This window comes from Leucoraja erinacea, chromosome 3, assembly GCF_028641065.1.
Source record: "Leucoraja erinacea ecotype New England chromosome 3, Leri_hhj_1, whole genome shotgun sequence".
NCBI classification, from domain to species: Eukaryota; Metazoa; Chordata; class Chondrichthyes; order Rajiformes; family Rajidae; genus Leucoraja; species Leucoraja erinaceus.
The window spans coordinates 92,993,698-93,016,479 of NC_073379.1; the positions used below are offsets into that span (position 1 = coordinate 92,993,698).

General features: G+C 42.3%; 1 protein-coding gene across 7 annotated transcripts in view; it reads right to left on the reverse strand.

Moving 5' to 3' along the window:
* apc (APC regulator of WNT signaling pathway) overlaps positions 1-22,782 on the reverse strand; it is a 158,861-nt gene that overhangs the window by 58,030 nt on the left and 78,049 nt on the right. For 5 of the 7 annotated variants that reach the window (XM_055633202.1, XM_055633203.1, XM_055633201.1 and 2 more), the window contains one exon: positions 17,783-17,873. The exons of 1 other annotated variant lie outside the window; for it this stretch is intronic. In XM_055633202.1, the coding sequence (XP_055489177.1) occupies positions 17,783-17,873 (91 nt within the window). Of the gene's footprint in view, positions 1-17,782; positions 17,906-22,782 lie in introns of all 7 variants that reach the window. One more of the 7 variants, XM_055633206.1, reaches the window with a different exon arrangement.

A 22,782-nucleotide genomic window follows, 5' to 3' on the forward strand; every position in this document is an offset into this window, starting at 1 on the left:
TTATAAGATCCCTCATTGGAGGTGAATTGGGAAGGTTTGAACACATGAAATCTGTGGTGAGCTGTGCACATAGATTCAAAATTGGCGAGGAGGTAGGAGTCAAAGGTACTTGACTTGACTCTTAGAAGTTTACTGTTGTACAATGCTAGCCACTAATTTTCATGCTGTGCTTTTTATATTGCTGTTCTTTCAGATTTGTGGATTTTATGATATGAATGCAATTGAGAACGCTTAATAGAATTTATTCAATAAGGGCATATAAAAAGGAATAACTAAGAATTAACCAAACAAATTCTGACAGGCAAACAATAATAAATGGTAGGCCTTTGGGTAGTGTTGTAGAGCATAGGGATCCAAGAGTACAGGTGCATGGTTCCCTGAAGGTCGAGTTGCAAGTAGATAAGGTGGTCAAAAACGTTTTTGGCACTTTGGCCTTCATCAGATTTTTTTTACATAAAGGGTGGTAGGTATATGGAATGAGCAGCCAGAGGAGGTAGTTGAGGCAGGTGGCTGCGGGAGCTTCGATCGCCCGACTGCGGATGGTTCAACTGCTCCAACTGCGGGATAATAAAGAGTTAAGAAGATTGGACTTTACTGTCTTCCATCACAGTGAGGGATGTGGAGGAGCCGCTGTGGTGAATGTTTATGTTAACTTTTATGCAGTTGTGTGCTTGTTGCTTTTTAAAAAAAAATATGGCTGTCTGGTAAATTTAATATCACAATCTTAATTGGTACACATGACAATAAAACACCCTGAACCTTGAATTTAAACATTTGTCAGGTACACAGGAGGATAGGTTTCGGACTATATGTGTCTGAAATGGGTTTCGGCCCGAAACGTTGCCTATTTCCTTCGCTCCATAGATGCTGCTGAACCCGCTGAGTTTCTCCAGCATTTCTGTGTACCTTCCAAATGCAGGCAGGTGGGACTAGCATAGATAGATAGGGCATGTTGGTTTGCGAGGGCAAATTGGGCCAAAGGGTCAGCCTCCATGTTGTATTGAATATATGCAGGTTTACAGACTATGAGAGTGGGAGTAGGCTACATAACATTTATCTGATGCTGGAGAATTGAACCCCTCTGTCATATATTTCTATTGACCCCCCCCGTCATATATTTCTGTCCATCGGGTGGCGCCATCAAGTGTGGCAGCCTCACCAGCAGCTGTCTGTCCTTTCACCCTTTTTTTTGTTATTTTTGGTATGTCAAGAAGTATTTTAAAGTTAGTCTTTTTTATGGGGTGGGGGGGAGATAGGGGGAAACCGTTTCCAGTCACTGACCTGGACGGAGATGCATCTTTGCTCCTTCGCATCTTCCCCCCCCCCCCCCGTGGCCTACTAACTGGACTGGCACTTTACTCAGGCTTGGTGGCGGTGTGGAATGAGAGTGGAAGTGATGGAGGCCATTGGCATCAGCTTAAAAATAAATTGGATAGGCATATGGATGAGAAGGGAATGGAGGGTTATGGTATGAGTGCAGGCAGGTGGGACTAAGGGGAAAAAAAGTTGTTCGGCACGGCCAGGTAGGGCCGAGATGGCCTGTTTCCGTGCTGTAATATATGGTTATATGGCACAGGCTTTCCTGTCGAAGTCCGGCCAGAGCTTCAGCAGCGGCGCAGCACTGAATTCCATTGGGGATGCCTTACTGAATGCCTTACTGGGGATCGCCTGTGTTGAGGTTCCAGAGTGTTGGGCCTGCTGATTAAAATCGGGGAGCTGTGGTTGCGGAGCTGCGCTGACTTTAACATCACGGAGTCCTGGGATATTTTGCCGAGGGTCGCCAGTGTTGAATCTCCGCCCAGCTCGGTCCTTGGTCTCCGGTAGGAAGCGGCCGATTCAGAAACTCCAAGCCACTGAGTTGTGTCTTCCGTTCCGACACCGGAGCTCCGATCATCCCGGCGAGAGGGCCTGAACATCGGGCCGCTGTAGCAGCAACAAACTCATCTCCAAACTTCTGGACCTAGGAATCAGCACCCACTTTGCCACTAGGTCCTTGACGACTGACCCATGGAGCAGTCAGTGAGGATAGGCGACAAAACATTCCCCCAATAAATCTCAAAAATGGTGTCCCGCAAGGATATGTTATCAGCCCCGTACTACAGTCCCCAGATATTACCTACTGTAGGCCAAATTCTACTTTAACTAAATCTGTTTTTTTTTTTGATGACATCACTGCCTAGGGCTGGATCTGAAATAATGACGAGAAGAAGTACAGGAAGGAGACAGGGAGCTTAGTAATATGGTATCAAGACAACAACCTCTCCCTCAATGTCAACAAGACAAAGTAGCTCGTTAATGAGGTGGGGTACATGCCCCGATCAACTTCAATGGTCCTAAAGTTGAGATGGTCAAGAACCTAAGTGAAAATATAACCAAGTTTATCTTGGACCAACAACAATGAAGATACAGCCAAGAAAGCAGACCACGCACTTTACTTCCTTTGACGTAGATAGTGCAGCATTTCTCCAATGATTCTTACCAATTTCTACATATGCAAAGGAGCATCATTGTTTGGTTTTGTGCTAAAAATTGCTGAGAGCCGTTGATGTAGCCCAGTTCATCACACAGACCAGTCAGCCCACCATTGATATTTCATGCTGCCTCAGGAAAATAACCAACATAGTCAAGCACCTTTTTTACTCTGGCCATGGCCTCTTCTCCTGTCAGGCAGAAGATAAAAAAGCTTGGAAGTAGATACCACTGGTTTAGCTTCTTCCCCACTGTTATCAGGCTATTGAACTGTCCTCCCATAAGCTAGGGTGTGATCCGAATCTCCCAACCTACAAAATTGCAGCCCTTGAAGTTTTTCTTGGTAACATTGCTATAAAACTGCAACACTATATTCTATTGTTTTTCTCTTTGCACGACTGAATGTGCTCAGGGATAGTATGACTTGAATGGATAGCATGTAAACAATGTTATTCACTGTACCTTGGTACATGTTACCAATACTAATGACACTGCCAAATTATTTATCTGAATCTCGGCGCCCAATGTGTGACAGGTTGGCACAACTGTGATCACACTCAGGGCAAACACATTAAAAACAGATGGAAAGCAGAGTGTAGAAATTTTTTTTTTTTTAATATTTTATTTTATTAGAAGTAAGCACAGTCATATGACACCAAAGTGCCTAATATATAGTTTCATAATACATTTTATGTACAACTTCTTTTTTTTGTTACATTGAAAAAAGATGAGAATAAGAAAAAGAAGTTAGATAGTAAAGGATAGAAAAATGTGAAATATATAGTGTGTGAAGAAAGAAAACGAGTAAATGAAGAAAGTTGAGAGAGAAAATAGTGAAAAGAAAAGGAGATCATTATTTATAGTCTTGACCAACCCTCGTCCAGTCCTGAAACAGTTATTTTTTACAATTGTGTTGCACCATATGATTCCAAAAAAACGACGAATGGAGACCAACTCGTTAAGCAGAGTGTAGAAATTAACTGTAGATTTTCAAATCCTGCATCCAGTGCTTCCACAGCTCAAATACTTTTTTCTTTAAATAGAAGCCCAAATTTCCGGTAATTTTATGGTATTTCCTGAAATATTAAAAAAAATTCTTCCTGCGAGCTATTTGTTGTTGGACGAGAGGCCGAAGCAAAGAGGTCGAAGCCAAAGAATGGAATGGAAATGAGGCCGAAACAACAATAAACCGAAAGAGTACGAAGATGAAACACCTACTAACCCGAAAGGATGGGACACCTAAATGCAAACTAACCGAAAGGGCGGGACGCCTAAAACCAAAGGAACCGAAAAGCTGCGTCGCCTAAAAGCAAACTTACCGAATGGCCGCTCAGTCGAAACGCCACCTACCCGAAAGGCGGCATCACCTACAGACCAAAGGACCGACTGCCGCTCAACAGAAAAGTCCAATAACAGACTTGACGTTGCCGGGGGGCGGGACTTGTCAGCGATTGGTCCAGACCCCCGCGTACATCACATCACTGTGAAGGCATGAACATTATCCCAAACCTCCACTCCACCCGACCCGCAGCCCGCGGAGGGTGGCCGTGGGAGAGTGGGGGCTGCCCCGAGCGATGCACACCTTCGGCCACTTTCAACTTGGTGCTTGGGTTCAGATTGCCCAGTCACCTATGGCTTGTGTGGGAAAATGAACCCCACGCTCCCATCAAGTCCATTATTGGACTTTTCCGTTGAGCGGCAGTCGGTCCTTTGGCCTGTAGGTGACGCCGCCTTTCGGGTAGGTGGCGTTTCGACAGAGCGGCCATTCGGAAAGTTTGCATTTAGGCTTCCCATCCTTTCGGTTAGTAGGAGTTTCTTCTTCGGACTCTTTCGGTTTATTGGCGTTTTAGCCTCGTTTCCATTCTGTTCTTTGCTTCGGCTTCTTGTCTGTCGGCGCCACGTCCAGGTACCGTGCATGGCAGCTTTCGTTGCCTCCAACAGCTTTCGTTGTCTTCGTTTTATCAACCTGCTTTCATGTGTCTCAGTCTCTGCCCTATCTCTCCCCCTCCCGCCCTATCTCTCTCCCTCCATCTCTCCCTCTATTAATCCCTCTCTTCCCCTCCCTCTCTCACTTCCTCCTTCTCTCTCTCTCTCCCCTTCCTTTTTTTCTCTCCCTTCCTCTCTCTCTCTCTTATTCTCTCCATCCCCCTCTCTACCTCCCTCTCTTGCTCCCTCTCACTCCTTCTCTCCACTCCTGGCTCCCTCTCTCTCCCCCTCTGGTTCCCTCTTTCTCCCTCTCGGCCCCTTGAGCCCACCCACCATTCTGTAAGATCAAAGCCAATCCCAATGTAACAGCAATCCCACCGCCCACTGGTAACTTTTCACCACTTGGCTTATCCAGAATTCTACCACTGCCTGAAAAATAATGAAAGGCTCAACTTCCACTGAGAAAGAGAATTCCAAAGACTCATTGTGATACGAGATTTTTCCCGAACAGTCTGTAACCCACAGCACTGTGTTCATAGCGCTATGTTTAAAGCCCATAGCGCTGCAGCCGACAGCTCTTTGTTTACATTCCCACATGTTAAACTGACGGCGTTCTGTTTAAACCTTTGAGCGCTAACCGGCAGTGCTGTGTGTATTACCTTTACACCCCTTCATGGGCCGGATGCACAAATTTCCCGAAATTATTCCATTTCCCTAAAATTACCCGAAGACAGCAGAATTTCCCGAATTTCCGGTAATTTCCTTCAAAGTGGAAACACTGCCGGCATCTAGCAGTTTTCTTTATGAGCACTTCAGTCATTTCATTGGAAGATGTCACATTTCAAGAAGTCACATTGTCAAGAGTCAAATTCAGTGTTTACTAATAAGAGCTTCAATTTCAGCTCATCAAGCGTTCAGGTTAATATGTTTTGTGATTTTTTTAAATTGGTGATGAGCTGAAATTGAAGCTCTTATTAGTTTTTTTTTTTTTTTTTAATATTTTATTTTATTAGAAGTAAGCACAGTCATATGGCACCAAAGTGCCTAATATATATTTTCATAATACATTTTATGTACAACTTCTTTTTTTTTTGTTACATTGAAAAAAGATGAGAATAAGAAAAAGAAGTTAGATAGTAAAGGATAGAAAAATGTGAAATATATAGTGTGTGAAGAAAGAAAACGAGTAAATGAAGAAAGTTGAGAGAGAAAATAGTGAAAAGAAAAGGAGATCATTATTTATAGTCTTGACCAACCCTCGTCCAGTCCTGAAACAGTTATTTTTTACAATTGTGTTGCACCATATGATTCCAAAAAAACGACGAATGGAGACCAACTCGTTATGAATTGGTCTGATTTATCCATTAGGAGGAATCGCATTTCCTCAAGATGAGCGGTGTCCAACATACTTGCAATCCACATTTTAAGCGTTGGTATTGATGTACCCTTATTACTCTTATTAGTAAACACTGAATTTGATTCTTGACAATGTGACCTTGAAATGTGACATATTCCAATGAAATTACTGAAGGAAAATGAATAATGAGCAGGAAATTTAAAAAAAAATCTTCACGAAATCCACAATTCAAACGTGCAAGCTTTATCTAGCTAACAGCATGAACCAATCAGGTTGCCCCTAAAATTCAGTGTAATTAGTTTGACATGCATCGTGCATTTTCACCCAGGTAAAAATTAGTAAAGGCCAGTTTCAAACAGATCCCAAAAAAAATCTTGAAGGTATATTAAAAAATCAGAACTTCTTGTGCTGTCATGGAAAGGGATTTCTCATATGAAAACATTCCAAGCAGCAGGAGCTACATTTCAATAATTTGCGGAACCTAAGATTACGTCAGTTTTCCTTCACTTGCTGATTTAAAGAGTGTCACAGAGCCTTGCAGAATGGAATCAGGACCATGGGCCCAATTTGTTCATGTCAACCAAGCTGGCATAGCCCCATTTGCCCACATTTGGAATATTTCCAATGTCTTTTGAAAGTCATATCAACTATAGTTCTCGACCATAAACTTGAGCATAAAAACCTAGCTGAAAATTTACACCAAAACTATTGAAGGTATACCCCACAGTCTTCTCCAGATGAAAATCAAACCGTGGTTTCAGCCACTCATGGATGCAAAAGTATGGTGCACAAATGGCCCCCAAGATTTTTTCTGAACAGCCCGCTTCAATGATGAATCTGCCTCTGCGAGTATCAAGCAGAACACCCACCAATCCAAGTCTGTGTCTACCTACAGCAAGATGCTGAAGCTGATTGCTAATCAGCAAGTATCTATGCAACACCTGACTTTCCTGCAAAGATAGGGTCATAAGTGATAGGAGAAGAATTAGGCCATTCGGCCCATCAAGTCTACTGCCATTCAATCTATTTTGGCAGGATAGATTAGAGGGCTCGTCTAGGGAGGCTATTTGGGTGGAATTGAGAAATGGGAAAGGGGTAGCAACACTTATAGGGGTGTATTATAGACCGCCAAATGGGGGGCGAGAATTGGAAGAACAAATCTGCAATCTCCTTACATATATTAGTAGTAAGCACAAGGTAGTGATTGTGGGAGATTTCAATTTTCCACACATAGACTGGGAAACACATTCTGTAAATGGGCTGGATGGGTTGGAGTTTGTAAAATGTGTGCAGGATAGTTTTTTGCAGCAATACATAGAAGTACCTACTAGAGAAGGGGCGGTGCTGGACCTCCTGTTAGGAAATGAGACGGGTCAGGTGGCAGAGGTATGCGTTGGGGAACAGTTCGGGACCAGTGATCACAATACCATTAGTTTCAATATAATTATGGAGAGGGTCAGAACTGGACCTAGGGTTGAGATTTTTGATTGGAGAAAGGCTAACTTTGAGGAGATGCGAAAGGATTTAAAAGGAGTAAATTGGGACATTTTGTTTTATGGGAAAGATGTGGAAGAGAAATGGAGGACATTTAAAGGTGAAATTTTAAGAGTACAGAATCTTTATGTCCCTGTTCGGTTGAAAGGAAATAGTAAAAATTGGAAAGAGCCATGGTTTTCAAGGGAAATTGGACACTTGGTTCAGAAAAAGAGAGAGATCTACAATAATTATAGGCAGCATGGAGTAAATGAGGTGCTTGAGGAGTATAAAGAATGTAAAAAGAATCTTAAGAAAGAAATTAGAAAAGCTAAAAGAAGATATGAGGTTGCTTTGGCAAGTAATGGTGAAAGTAAATCCAAAGAGTTTCTACAGCTATATTAGTAGCAAAAGGATAACGAGGGATAAAATTGGTCCATTAGAGTCAGAGTGGACAGCTATTTGCAGAGCCAAAAGAGATGGTGGAGATATTGAATAATTTATTTTCTTCGGTATTCACCAAGGAGAAGGATATTGAATTATGTGAGGTAAGGGAAACAAGTAGAGTAGCTATGGAAACTATGAGATTCAAAGAAGAGGAAGTACTGACACTTTTGAGAAATATAAAAGAGGATAAGTCTCCAGGTCTGGACAGGATATTCCCTAGGACATTGACGGAAGTTAGTGTAGAAATAGCCGGGGCTATGACAGACATATTTCGAATGTCATTAGAAACGGGAATAGTACCAGAGGATTGGCGTACTGCGCATGTTGTTCCATTGTTTAAAAAGGGGTCTAAGAGTAAACCTAGCAATTATAGGCCTGTTAGTTTGACGTCAGTGGTGGGAAAATTAATGGAAAGGATACTTAGAGATAATATTATATAAGCATCTGGATAAACAGGATCTGATTAGGAACAGTCAACATGGATTTGTGCCTGGAAGGTCATGTTTGACTAATCTTCTTGAATTTTTTGAAGAGGTTACTCGGGAAATTGATGAGGGTAAAGCAGTGGATGTTGTATATATGGACTTCAGTAAGGCCTTTGACAAGGTTCCTCACGGAAGGTTGGTTAAGAAGGTTCAATGGTTGGGTATTAATGGTGGAGTAGCAAGATGGATTCAACAGTGGCTGAATGGGAGATGCCAGAGAGTAATGGTGGATGGTTGTTTGTCAGGTTGGAGGCCAGTGACTAGTGGGGTGCCACAGAGATCTGTGTTGGGTCCACTGTTGTTTGTCATGTACATCAATGATCTGGATGATGGTGTGGTAAATTGGATTAGTAAGTATGCAGATGATACTAAGATAGGTGGGGTTGTGGATAATGAAGTAGATTTTCAAAGTCTACAGAGAGATTTATGCCAGTTGGAAGAGTGGGCTGAAAGATGACAGATGGAGTTTAATGCTGATAAGTGTGAGGTGCTACATCTTGGCAGGACAAATCAAAATAGGACGTACATGGTAAATGGTAGGGAATTGAAGAATGCAGGTGAACAGGGGGATCTGGGAATAACTGTGCACAGTTCCCTGAAAGTGGAATCCCATGTAGATAGTGTGGTAAAGAAAGCTTTTAGTGTGCTGGCCTTTATAAATCAGAGCATTGAGTATAGAAGTTGGGATGTAATGTTAAAATTGTACAAGGCATTGGTGAGGCCAATTCTGGAGTATGGTGTACAATTTCAGTTGCCTAATTATAGGAAGGATGTCAACAAAATAGAGAGAGTTCAGAGGAGATTTACTAGAATGTTGCCTGGGTTTCAGCAACTAAGTTACAGAGAAAGGTTGAACAAGTTAGGGCTTTATTCTTTGGAGCGCAGACTTGATAGAGGTCTTTAAAATTATGAGAGGGATAGACAGAGTTGACGTGGAAAAGCTTTTCCCCCTGAGAGTAGGGAAGATTCAAACAAGGGGACATGACTTGAGAATTAAGGGACAGAAGTTTAGGGGTAACATGAGGGGGAACTTCTTTACTCAGAGAGTGGTGGCTGTGTGGAATGAGCTTCCAGTGAAGGTGGTGGAGGCAAGTTCGTTTTTATCATTTAAAAATAAATTGGATAGTTATATGGACGGGAAAGGAATGGAGGGTTATGGTCTGAGCGCAGGTAGATGGGACTAGGGGAGAATACGTGTTCGGCACGGACCAGAAAGGTCGAGATGGCCTGTTTCCGTGCTGTAATTGTTATATGGTTAATATGGTTAATCATGGCTGATCTATCTCTCCCTCCTAACCCCATTCTCCAACCTTCTCCCCATAACCTGACACCTGAAATAGTCAAGGATCTATCTTTCTCTGCTTTAAAAATATCCACTGACATGAACTCCACAGCTTTCTATGGCAAAGAATTCCACAGATTCACCCCCCTCTGACTAAAGACATTTCTTCTCCTCATCTCCTGCAAGTAAATAGCAGAATAGACAAAGGAGAGTCAGTGGATGTGGTTTATCTGTATTTTCAGAGGGCCTTTGATAAGATGCTGTAAATGAGGCTGTTAAAGAGCCCATGGTATCAGAGGGAAGATACAGGTTGGCTGGTAGCAGAGGCAAAGAGTGGGCAATATAGGGGGCGTTTTCTGGTTATCTGCCGATGACTAATGGTGTTCTGCAGGGCTCGGTGCTGGGGCCATTACTCTTCACATTGTGTATCAATGATTTAGATGAGTGAATTGAAAGCTTTGTCCAGCGTTCAGTTTAATGTATTGTCACGTATACCAAGGTACAGTGAAAAGCTTTTGTTGTGTGCTTATCCAGAGTCGTTGGAGACCTGCTGAACTTCCTCAGCCCACTGAGGAAATAGAGACCTTGGTGTACTTTCTTAGTTGCAGCATCAATGTGGTTGGTGCAGGATAAATTGTTGATCTTGTCTATGACAAGGAAGTTGAAACTTTCAGCTATCTCCACTTCACCATCAATGCTGACCAAATTATTTGCTGAAGACAATAACTAGCTCATTTATCTTGTTGCCAATGAGGGAGAGATTGTGGCCAAGTTTGTAGATGATAGCATGATAGCTGGTGGGGCAGGTCATGCAGAGGAAGATGGGATTCTGCTGAAGGACTTGGACAGGTTGGGAGAGTGGGCAGAGAAGTGGTAGAAAGAATACATTGTAGAAAAGTGTGCAGTCATGCACTCTGGTAGTTGGAATAAAGGTCTACACTATTTTCTAAATGAGGAAAGGATTCAGAATTCAAAGGTGCAAATGGACTTTAGAGTGCTGGTGCAGGATTCCCAAAAGGTAAATTTGCAAGTTGAATCGGTAGTAAGGAAGATAAATGCAATGTTAACATTTATTTTGAGTGGACTAGAACATAAAAACAGGGATATAATGCTAATCCCTTACAAGGCACTGGACAGACAGCATTTGGAATATTGTGAATAGTTTTGCGCCCTTTTTCTGAGGAGGGATGTGCTGGTGTTGGAGAGGGTCCAGAGGAGGTTTATGAGAATGATCCCAAGGATTATTGGGTTAGCGTATGTTAAGCATTGATGGCACTGTGCATGTACTCTTGGAGATTTGGCTGAGGGGGGACTTCATTGAAACTTACCGAATAGCAAAATACCTGGATAGTGTGGATGTGGAGAGGATGTTTAGGATCAAAGAGATCCTTCTGCAGTTGTACAGGGTACTAGTGAGACCACACCTGGAGTATTGTGTGCAGTTTTGGTCCCCTAATTTGAGGAAGGACATTCTTGCTATTGAGGGAGTGCAGCATAGGTTTTCAAGGTTAATTCCCAGGATGGCGGGACTGTCATATGCTGAGAGAATGGAGCGGCTGGGCTTGTACACTCTGGAGTTTAGAAGGATGAGAGGGTATCTTATTGAAACATATAAGATTGTTAAGGGTTTGGACACGCTAGAGGCAGGAAACATGTTCCCGATGTTGGGGGAGTCCAGAACCAGGGGCCACAGTTTAAGAAAAAGGGGTAAGCCATTTAGAACGGAGACGAGGAAACACTTTTTCTCATAGAAACATAGAAATTAGGGGTGCAGGAGTAGGCCATTCGGCCCTTCGAGCCTGCACCGCCATTCAATATGATCATGGCTGATCATCCAACTCAGTATCCCGTACCTGCCTTCTCTCCATACCCCCTGATCCCCTTAACCACAAGGGCCACATCTAACTCCCTCTTAAATATAGCCAATGAACTGGCCTCAACTACCCTCTGTGGCAGAGAGTTCCAGAGATTCACCACTCTCTGTGTGAAAAAAGTTCTTCTCATCTCGGTTTTAAAGGATTTCCCCCTTATCCTTAAGCTGTGACCCTTGTCCTGGACTTCCCTAACATCGGGAACAATCTTCCTGCATCTAGCTTGTCCAACCCCTTAAGAATTTTGTAAGTTTCTATAAGATCCCCTCTCAATCTCCTAAATTCTAGAGAGTATAAACCAAGTCTATCCAGTCTTTCTTCATAAGACAGTCCTGACATCCCAGGAATCAGTCTGGTGAACCGTCTCTGCACTCCCTCTATGGCAATAATGTCCTTCCTCAGATTTGGAGACCAAAACTGTACGCAATACTCCAGGTGTGGCCTCACCAAGACCCTGTACAACTGCAGTAGAACCTCCCTGCTCCTATACTCAAATCCTTTTGCAATGAAAGCTAACATACCAGTTGTGTGTTGTTGTGAGTTGTGAGTCTGTGGAATTCTCTGCCTCAGAAGGCAGTGGAGGCCTGTTCTATGGATACTTTTAAGAGGGAGCTAGATAGGGTCTTAAAGATAGCAGAGTCAGGGGATATGGGGAGAAGACAGGAACCGGGTACTGATTGGGGATGATCAGCCATGATCACATTGAATGGCGGTGCTGGCTCGAAGGGCCTAATGACCTACTCCTGCACCTATTATCTATTGTTTCCACTAGGGTGAGAATTTAGGACCAGAGGGCACAGCATCAGAATGAGATGACGTGGAATTTCTTTAGTCAGAGGGTGGCGCGTTTGTGGAATTTATTGCCAAGGATAGCTGTTGAGGCTGTCATTTGGTATTTTTAAAGCGGTGATTGACAAATTCGTGATTAGTAAGGTTATCAATGGTTATGGAGAAAAGGCAGGAGAATGGAGTTGAAAGGTAAAGATAGATCAGCCATAATTGAATGTTACACAAAAAGGCTGGAGAAACTCAGCGGGTGCAGCAGCATCTACGGAGCGAAGGAAATAGGCAACGTTTCGGGCCGAAACCCTTCTTCAGACTGATCGGGGGCGGGGACAAGAAAGGGAAAAGGAGGAGGAGCCCGAAGGCTGGGGGATGGGAGGAGACAGCAGGGGGGCTGAGGAAGGGGAGGAGACAGCAAGGACTAACAAAATTGGGAGAATTCGATGTTCATGCCCCCGGGATGCAGACTCCCCAAACGGAATATGAGGTGCTGTTCCTCCAATTTCCGGTGCTGCTCGCTGTGGCCATGGAGGAGGCCCAGGACAGAGAGGTCGGAGACGGAGTGGGAGGGGGAGTTGAAGTGCTGAGCCACCGGGAGGTCAGCTTGGTTATTGCGGACCGAGCGGAGGTGTTCGGCGAAACGATCGCCCAACCTCCGCTTGGTCTCACCGATATAGATCTGCTGACATCTAGAGCAGCGGACGCAATAGATGAGGTTGGAAGAGATGCAGGTAAACCTCTGTCGCACCTGGAACGATTGCTTGGGTCCTTGAACGGAGTCGAGGGGGGAGGTAAAAGGACAAGTGTTGCATCTCTTGCGGTTGCAAGGGAAAGTGCCCGGGGAGGGGGTGGTACGAGAGGGAAGGGAAGAATTGACAAGGGAGTTATGGAGGGAGCGGTCTTTGCGGAAGGCAGATATGGGGGGAGATGGGAAGATGTGGCGAGTGGTGGGGTCACGTTGGAGGTGGCGAAACTGACGGAGGATTACTTTTTGTATGTGACGGCTGGTGGGGTGAAAGGTGAGGACTAGGGGGACTCGGCCCTTGTTGCGAGTGGGGGGATGGGGAGAGAGAGCAGTGTTGCGGGGTATGGAAGAGACCCTGGTGCGAGCCTCATTTATGGTGGAGGAGGGGAACCCCCGTTCCTTGAATAATGAGGACATTTCCGATGTCCTGGTGTGGAACGCCTCATCCGTGGAGCAGATGTGGCGTAGACGGAGGAATTGGGAGTAGGGGATGGAGTCCTTACAGGAAGCAGGGTGGGAAGAAGTGTAGTCCAGATAGCCATGGGAGTCAGTGGGTTTATAGTGTATGTCGGTCAGAAGTCTATCGCCTGCAATGGAGATAGTGAGGTCAAGGAATGGTAGGGAAGTGTCGGAAATGGTCCAGGTGTATTTGAGTGCCGGATGGAAGTTAGTAATTGAATTGTAGACTAGACTCAATGAGCCAAATGCTCTAATTCTGCTGGGATGACATGAACTATAAACTTACCTTATTGCGGCCCTTGGACTTTTTATCTGCGCTATCACTGGAGCTGTAACACTATAATGTTGTAACACTATATGCTACACTCAGTTTAGTTTAGTTTAGAGATACAACTGGAAACAGGACCTCTGGCCTACCAGCTGCTCACCCCTGTACACTAGTTCTATCCTACACACTAGGAACAATTTACAGAAGCCAATTAACCGACAAACATGCTTGTCTTTAGGAATGTGGGAGGAAACCGGAATACCCAGAGAAATCCCACGTTGTCACAGGGAGAACACACAAACTCCAGAGCACCAATAGTCAGGATCGAACACGAATCTCTGGTGCTGTAAGGCAGCGACTCTAACTGATGCACCACTGTGCCGCCCCCCTGTGGTATTTTTCTCTGTGTACAACCTGTTGAAATAGTGTATGGCTTGATTATACTGGTGTACATTGAGCAGTTTCTTTAAAGATTTCTCCAGCAAAGGATTGGGGTTGACAATCAGTCAAACTACCTTTCCCCTTCAACTTTTACCTAGATCCTAATAAAGCACAAATATTTATCTTATGTAGTTACTAATCAGAAAAATATCTTAATATAATCAAATAAAGCATGGGGTTCCATTTGCAAAACACCCTCTCTCATTCCTGTCACACCATGAGCATACAAACGTTTTACCACTGCATACTAGCATCCACTGTTATCAGACTAAAGCACTCTCTGCAGAGGAATAGAGAAATAAGCCAAAATAAAACTTAAATCCTCCAATGGCTGGAATCATAACTAATAGAAAGGAAAAGGTAATCAGAAACTGACATTACACCCTTAGGACAGGTATTAGAGATTGTCAAGGATGTCTTCCTCACACAAACCATTTTTGTCAGATTCTTCATTAATGACCACCTCTGATGTAAAGAGTAACACTGCTTGGCAACAATTCACAATTCTCCGATGAAGCAGCCTCAGTCAGCCACAATGAAGCAGCCTCAGTCAGCTGCAACATCCAAGATATGTTAACATGGAAAGTGACATTGGAGTCACATAGCTTTCAGGCAGTGACAATCCCTACTATGAGAAAAGTCATCTCATATTTATCTTCCTTTTCAATGACAGTACCATCACTGATATATTCACTTTCAATATCATGAGCAAAATCAGATATATTAACAATGAGGCTCCGTATGGATATGTTCTCAGTCCCTTTCTTTTCTCCTTGTACACCCGCGACTGCGAACCCATGTAAAAATCTAATTCCATTTTCAAATTTGCAGATGACACCACCATTGTGGGCCGGATATCAAATAATGATGAGACTGAGTACAGGAAAGAGATTGAGAACCTCGTGTCCTGGTGTCGAGATAACAACCTTTCTCAGTCTGAAGAAGGATCTCAACCCGAAACGTCACCCATTCCTTCCCTCCAGAGATACTGCCTATCCCGTTGAGTTGCTCCAGCTTTTTGTGTCAAAATTTCTCTCACCATCAGCAAGACTTCAGGAAACAAAGCGGGACGCATACCCCAATTTGCATTGATGGTGCAGAAGTAGAGATGGTTGAAAACTTCTAATTCCCCCGAGTCAATATCACCAACAACTTCTCCTGTACCACCCACATTGAAGCAATGTCCAAGAAGGCATATCAACACCTCTACTTCCTTGAAAAGCTTAGGAAGTTTGGCATGTCCCCTACAACTCTCTCCAACTTCTACAGATGGACCATGGAAAGTATTTTATCGGGATGCATCACAGCTTGGTTTGAGGAACAGCACCATCCACGACCGTACAAAATTGTTGCGAATTGTGGACGCAGCCCAGGCCATCACACAAACCAACCTCCACCTATTGATTCCATGTATACCTCACGCTGCCTCGGCAAGGCCAGCAGCATAATCAAGGACGAGTTGCACCCTGGCCACGCCCTCTTCTCCCCTCTCCCATCAGGCAAAAAGTACAGAAGTGTGAAAACGCACACTTCCAGATTCAGGGACAGTTTCTTCCCAGCTGTTTTTAGCAGGCAACTGAATCATCCTACCACAACCAGAGAGCAGGGCTGAACTACCATCTACCTCTTTGATGTCCCTCGGAGTATCTTTGACCGTACTTTGCACTAAACGTTATTCCCATATCATGTATATATACACTGTAAATGGATTGATTGTAATCATGTATTGTCATTCACCTGACGGGTTAGCGCGCAACAAAAAGCTTTTCACTGTATCTCGGTACATGTGACAATAAACTAAACCGCACTAACGGTTGTAATCAGATGTTTTGTGATAAATGGCCTGATCTCTCAAAGGCTTTCTAGCATCATTGAGATACAAGAATGAGGCTGCGGCAAGACCATAAAGCATTGAGAAAAACTATTTGAGGACAAGATTTGACAAGATCTTCAGAACTTTACACAGCAGTGGTATTAGGCATAAGAAGGCAGCATTGGTCAAGCACTGGAGGAGCAATGATTGGGGGCTATAATTTGATAAATACCATTCTCATTTTAAATGCCAAATTTTCCACGTCGTAAGACTGAAAAAATTTAAGAAACTAATGCAAGTGATTGAAGGAGCTTCTAAGTAACAGTGGATCTGTCTACCTGAAGAGATAACTTTCATAAGAGCAAATTTGCAGAGGATACAATACAGCAACCATTGAAAATTTGCCTTGTAGCAGTATATGAGCAGTATAATCTGTCATTTGGTCCATTCTGGTGCTACAGGATATGGCACAAACAGATAGCAGTCAAGCAACAAAAGCAATCAGCTTACAACTCTGAAACTTGAAGTGTATTCCAGCTATTTAAAGCTCAGATTCTCAACCTCTTTCCATTATTAATATAAAGTAAACAAATCACTCAAAATCAAGAGTAATATATTTCGAAATTCATTCAAATATTTTCCGTACTCAGATTGAAACTGCTAATTGGGAGAAGAATGTGCATTAGGCACAGCAAAAAACTGTAGATGTCCAAATATAATTGGAGATCCCAGACAAAAACAAAATCAAATGAGGAAACTGCAAAACTATCTCTCATGTATTGTAGGTATGTTACAAAACCTACCTGAATCGTGGCTGAGCATCTGCCCTACCCCGTGTGTGTGATTTTGGCGCTGTTTAGAGGGGGCGGGTTTAAAACGCGATTTTTACTAGGCTGTTCCAATCGAAAATGTTCAGCCTATTAAATCATTAACGGAAAATCGCTGAAAGACCCCGTCGCAAAAGGTATTATTAGTTTTTATGAAATTGTATAATATTTATAGTAGTTTAAAAATCACTCTCTCACTCTGCAACCTCTCGCAGCCCCAGGGTTTTATAAAGCAAACAATTAAAGGTATGTACCTTATTTTTACATTAAATGGGGCTTGTATATAACCCTGTTATAAAGTTTTCTATAGCGAGTAGTTCATTTTGGGCTCTTTATATCCCGCAGTATTTTTCTGGGCACTTGAGGGCACAAATCCAGCGCAATGTGAACGTTCTAAACCAGCGCGTTCACAGGAACCCACTAGAAAGCCGATTTAAATTGACTTTAATTTACAGCAAATGAACACTAAATTCCTTCCATTTGGCCTATAAATTGATGTAAATGAGATTTAAAAATCATGTTTTGTTGTGAATTATTTGTGAATATTATTTGGACACTTGGGCTATTTAAAAATGTTAATCATTTATTAAGAAATGGATAGATGTTTAGATCTAGTAATTGAAGTATGAAATTAGCTACAATTAGGTAACTAACTAATTATATGCTTTAATTTCAGGTCATCCAAGTAAGATTATTTTATATTTGTTTCAGAATGCTTCAATCTATGATAACTGAAAATTTCATTCAGTTCTCTTAATTTTTAAGAAGGTTATGGGCTTTTGACTGTCCACGATCACAGCTTTTTTGTTATGTCCATAGAAAATCAATAGGGAACAAGATGCTAATTTCCGAGTATGAAAATGGCCATAACTTTTTTATTACTTGAGATATGAAAGTGAATTAGGTGTCAAATTAAACTTATTGTTATGCTTTATCTGATGGGATAAATTGCAGACTTGATTTTTTAAATCTCAAAATTTTGTAACATTGCTATGTATTGGTCAGATCATTTCAAAAAATAATCTGAAAAATACCACCAAAGCTTCCTTTATAATATTCAAGCTATGTCGTTCAATGGCTATGAAACTGAAAGTGCAATAAAATGTTTAGTGTATGTATTTGGCTACAAGACTTACCTTTTAGTCGCTCTAGTAGATCAATCTGTCCAGCAGAAGCCAGAGCCAGAGCCTCGTCTTCAATGCTACCCTGCAGTTGCTTCAGGACCTCCTGCAGCACGAAGTGAAGCACAATCAGAATGGCTGTAAACATAGCAAAACCCAACGTATAAGACAGGCTGCACAATGCACAGCAGCCATATACTGGAGCACCCAGCTGCAAAGTACAAATACCAAGAACATGGAAACAGGCCTTTCAGCCCAGCTTGCCCATGCCAATCATTCATCTACGTTAGTCCCATTTGCCTGCATTTGACCCGTATCCTTCTAAACCTCTCCTATCCATATCTATTAGGCTACCCCCCCCCCCCGCCCTTTGCCACCCTCCCTTCCTTCCTCCCCCCCCCCCCCGTGTGAAAACGTTGCCGCTCAGGTTCCCCTCAAATTTCTCCCCTCTCACCTTAAATCTATGTTCTCTCGTTCTTGCCTCCACTACCAGGTTAAAAAAAACCTCATTCATCCTACCTATTCCCCTCATGATTTTATGCACTTCTAAGTTCATCCCTTAACCTCCTGCGCTCCAAGGAATAAAGTCCTAGTCTGCCGACCTCTTCCTATAAGCTCAGGTCCTTGAGTCCTGGCAATTTCCTTGTACATTTTCTCTGCACCATTTCCATCTTAATGACATACTAATGCTGTACCAATATTTTCACTTTCTTAGTAAAATACTGTACTGTGTTCTGAAACTATTTTTTAATTTCCTTAAGCTGCATATGCAAGGTATAAGGAAAATGCTCCTTTCAGATTTTTGGCAGATGACTCACTGAACTAACAGGAGTATAAGGTAGACACAAAAAGCTGGAGAAACTCAGCGGGTGAGGCAGCATCTATGGAGAGAAGGAATGGGTGATGTTTCGGCTCGAGACCCTTCTTCAGACAGAAGTATAATGTTGATTTACAGAAGGAAATTATTTTTTCACTATACCTGTGACATTAATAAACTGAACTAACCAAATAAGCTGATGGACTACAAGTAGTTCTACGACAATACAATAGTTGTGTGCCAAGAAAGTCTGTGTCATAACAAATTGCATTATAAAAAAACAATTGTGACAATAGAACAAAGTGGGGGGGGGTTATGGACTAGAGCTTCAGAATAAAAGTTATTTGTCAAGCAAGATTTTCAAAAATAATTGTGACCATTATGTTCTGGGTTAGGGAAGTCTATAGGCTCCTCATTCTCTGACTGAACAAATTTCTCATCACAATCCTAAGTAACAGTATCCCAATACCCCGCTCCTAGTTCTAGATCCCCTACCAAGGGAAACATCCAGCTGTCCAGCCAACTACATTTTTGTTACATCTCAACGGGATCTCTTCTTGTTCGTCCATACTTTAGTGAATGCCGGCCTATTTAACCCAATTTCTCCTATGATAGTTTGTCATCGAAAGAATCACTCTGATGAACCTTCATTGTATTCCATCCATGAAAATGTACTCTTCGGTTAGAGACCAAAATGGCATACAATATTCCACGTGGGGTCTCCCCAAGCCCGATTAATTACAGTGCAAGGGAGGCATGCATACCATCTGTCTCCTAAGCCATTTGTTGCATCTAGGTCTTTGGTTTCAATGATGGGTGTATTATGACAGTCTGATTGTTTTGCACATGGGCATTTCCCAGTTTCTAGCCATTTCTATGATACTCGTTGTTTTTTCAAACAAAATGTAAAACTTCACACTTGTCTCGGTTATATTGCATCTACCACATATTTCTACTCACTTCACTTTTCCAAACTGCCTTGAAATCTCTTTGAATTTTCCTCACAACTCTTGACACTAACAGGTTTTTTAGCAGTCAGGCACTTAAAAAAAAAAAAGACAATCTGTTATCTCATCCAAATGATTGAAAAATATTGTGAATAGATGGGGTCCAAGTTCGGATCCCATGGATATCTCACTAATCACTGTATGGCACTGCACGCCCCAATTATTCTTACACTCTGTTCCCTAGATGACAACCAACCTTCAACCCATGCTATGTATTCCCCCCAAGACTTTTAATTATCCAAATTAATGTCTTATCAAAGGCCTTCTATAAAGAAGTATATTCAAAACTGAGATCATGACGGTCAGAACAGATGCAGTATGAGTGTGGCTTACATATACAAACCAAAACTTCATTGGCAGTGAAGAAAAGATAAGGGACAAAAAATATGGATGCACAAAAAAACCTGTTAAATAGCTTTTCCTATCAAAAATGTGATCTGTGCACCACATTATTCTTACCTGTTTGGGTTTGACATTATATAGTGTTTAATATAAGCTTATTTTAATGCAGATATGCATCTGCAAGTGATTTTCAGCATCAAAAGTGTAAAACAAAACAAATGTTGAAATCATAGACACAAAATTCTGACATCACAAATGAAAGTAAACAGAAACCATAGTGATAGAATGTAGCAATATTATACCCCTAGAATTAAATCGTACTTTTTAAAGGAAAGATACTAGACGTCAAGTGTCAAGAGCCTAAATTCACCGACAAAAAGGACAAGTTTAAAAGTTGCTATCTTTGGGATTAAGGCGAGTCAAATGCAGAATTTGCTATTTCTTTTAAAGTAATATTTTAATAGAGTAGCATATCCCATGAGCGTTTCTTTCAGTGAGAGCAATGATAACATCATTAAATTAACATGTAGATTTTGACCGATCCTGTCACTGCTTTCCAAATGCGCTGCTATTACATCTCTAATGATCGACTCAAGCATCTTCCCCACTACAGATGTCAGGTTAACTGGTCTATAATTCTGTGTTTTCCGTCTCCCTCCTTCCTTAAAAAACTGTGGTTACTTTAACTAACCTCCAGTCCTCAGGATCCAGAGTCTATAGAACATTGGAAAATGATCACCAATGCATCCATGATTTCTAGAGCCATCTCCTTGAGTACTCTGGGTTGCAGACCATCAGACCCTGCAGATTTATCTGCCTTCGGTCCCAACAGTTTACCTAACAGCATGTTCTGATTAATGTGGAATTTCCTACAGTTCCTCCATACCACAAGATCCTCAGAATAGCAGTGGGCCAGCACAGTGGCACAACTGGAAAAGCTGCTACCCCACAGTGCCAAAGACCTGGGTTCAATTCTGACCTCGGGTGCTGTCTGCGTGGAGTTTGCACCTTCTGTGACAGCTTGGGCTTCCTCCCGATGTTTTGGTTTCCTCTCACATCCCAAAGACGAGCGGGTTTGTAGGCTAATTGGTCACTGTAAATTGCCCCTAGTGTGCAGGGAGTGGATACAAGAGTCAGGTAACATCGAAATAATGTGAAAGGGCGATCAATGGCCGGTGTGTATTTGATGGGCCGAAGGGCCTGTTTCCATGCTGTATTCAATCAATATTCAATTGATCAAAGGTAGACACAAAATGCTGGAGTAACTCAGTGGGACAGGCAGCATCTCTGGAGAGAAGGAATGGGTGACGTTTCGGGTCGAGTCCCTTCTTCAGACTTGTGTTGTTTAATGGGGAATATTTGGATACAAACTATTTGGTGGAAATTCAAGAGAAATTTAAATTTGTTCACAATTGTTTCACAATCTTGTTGGGATTAGTTTCAGCAGTGTGTGGATAAGTAATCTTAGTATAAACACTTTAAATTACACCAATCATAATAAATTATTTTGCCTTAGTTTCTACTCAAGGTTAAAATGTTCATGAACCAGTGCATTTTGATATCTTAAGAATGCATTTATCCAGCATTAATATATCCTTTGTGCATTTAAGAAGTAATTAAGTTTATTAATGTATCTGAAAAATAATTTTATCACAAAATCCACCATTGTTAACAACTGACTCTTAACTGAAAATTAATTAAATCTACGATACTTGAACATAGAAAAGTACAGCACAGGAACAGGCCCTTCAGCTTACATTGTCCCAACATGATGCCAAAATAATCTAATCTCATCTTCCAATATATAATCCATAACCTTCTATTCTCTGCAATGTGTCCATCTAAAAGACTCTGAAATGTCACCTTCATATCTGCCTCCACCACTACCTCCAGCAGTACGCTCCCAGTATCCATCAGCCTGTGGAAAAAAACTTGCCCCACACATCTCCTTTAAAACTTACAACCACTTACTGGTTCATTCTATGTGGTCATTATTTGAAGTAAATTGAGTACTTTATTGTTTTTCAAAAAAGTGCCCAGTTAAGTCTTCCTGTAAACGGGTGCGACAAGCTGGAAATATCTGGTAACTAATCCATAATCACTGCGTGTGCGTGCGTGCGTCTCTCTCTCTCTCTCTCTTCTTAACTCGCAGATTAGGTCGCCCAAGTGGGACAGCCCCTTTAAGCATTTTCTTTCGTGTTCACAAATTTAAAAAATTGCTTACATTGCATGTCTACTTAAGTTCCTGGGAGTCTTTTAGGTTCCTGCGGACCATCATCTCCAAGGACCTTAAATGGGGGGGGGCACAGTAAAAAAAGGCACAACCGAGGATGTACTTCCTGCAGCAGCCGAGGAAGCACAATCTGCTACAGGCAATGATGGTCCAAATCTATACGACCATTGTAAGTTTGTCCTCACCTTCTCCATCATGGTCTGGTTTGGCTCAGCCACCAAGCATGATACCTGGAGGCTGCAGCGAATATTCCGATCAGTTGAGAAGGTTATTGGCTTCAACCTTCCCTCCATTGACGAACTGTACACTGCAAGGGCCAGGAAGCGAGCGGGTAAGATCATCTCTCACCCTGGCCACAAGCTCTTGGAATCAATTTCCTCTGGAAGGTGACTCTGGAATGTCAAAGCTGCCACAGCCAGATAAAAACAGCTTTTCTCCACGAGTAGTAGCTCTACTCAATAACCAAAAATCTGTAGCCTCCTTTTGCTCTGGTATTTTATTTAATTCACATGTTTAATCAATAATCTTTTATTATTAATGTTTAATGTTTTATGTGTCATTCCTAACTGTCACTGTATGTTGTCACTTGCGGGCGGAGCACCAAGGTAAATTCCCT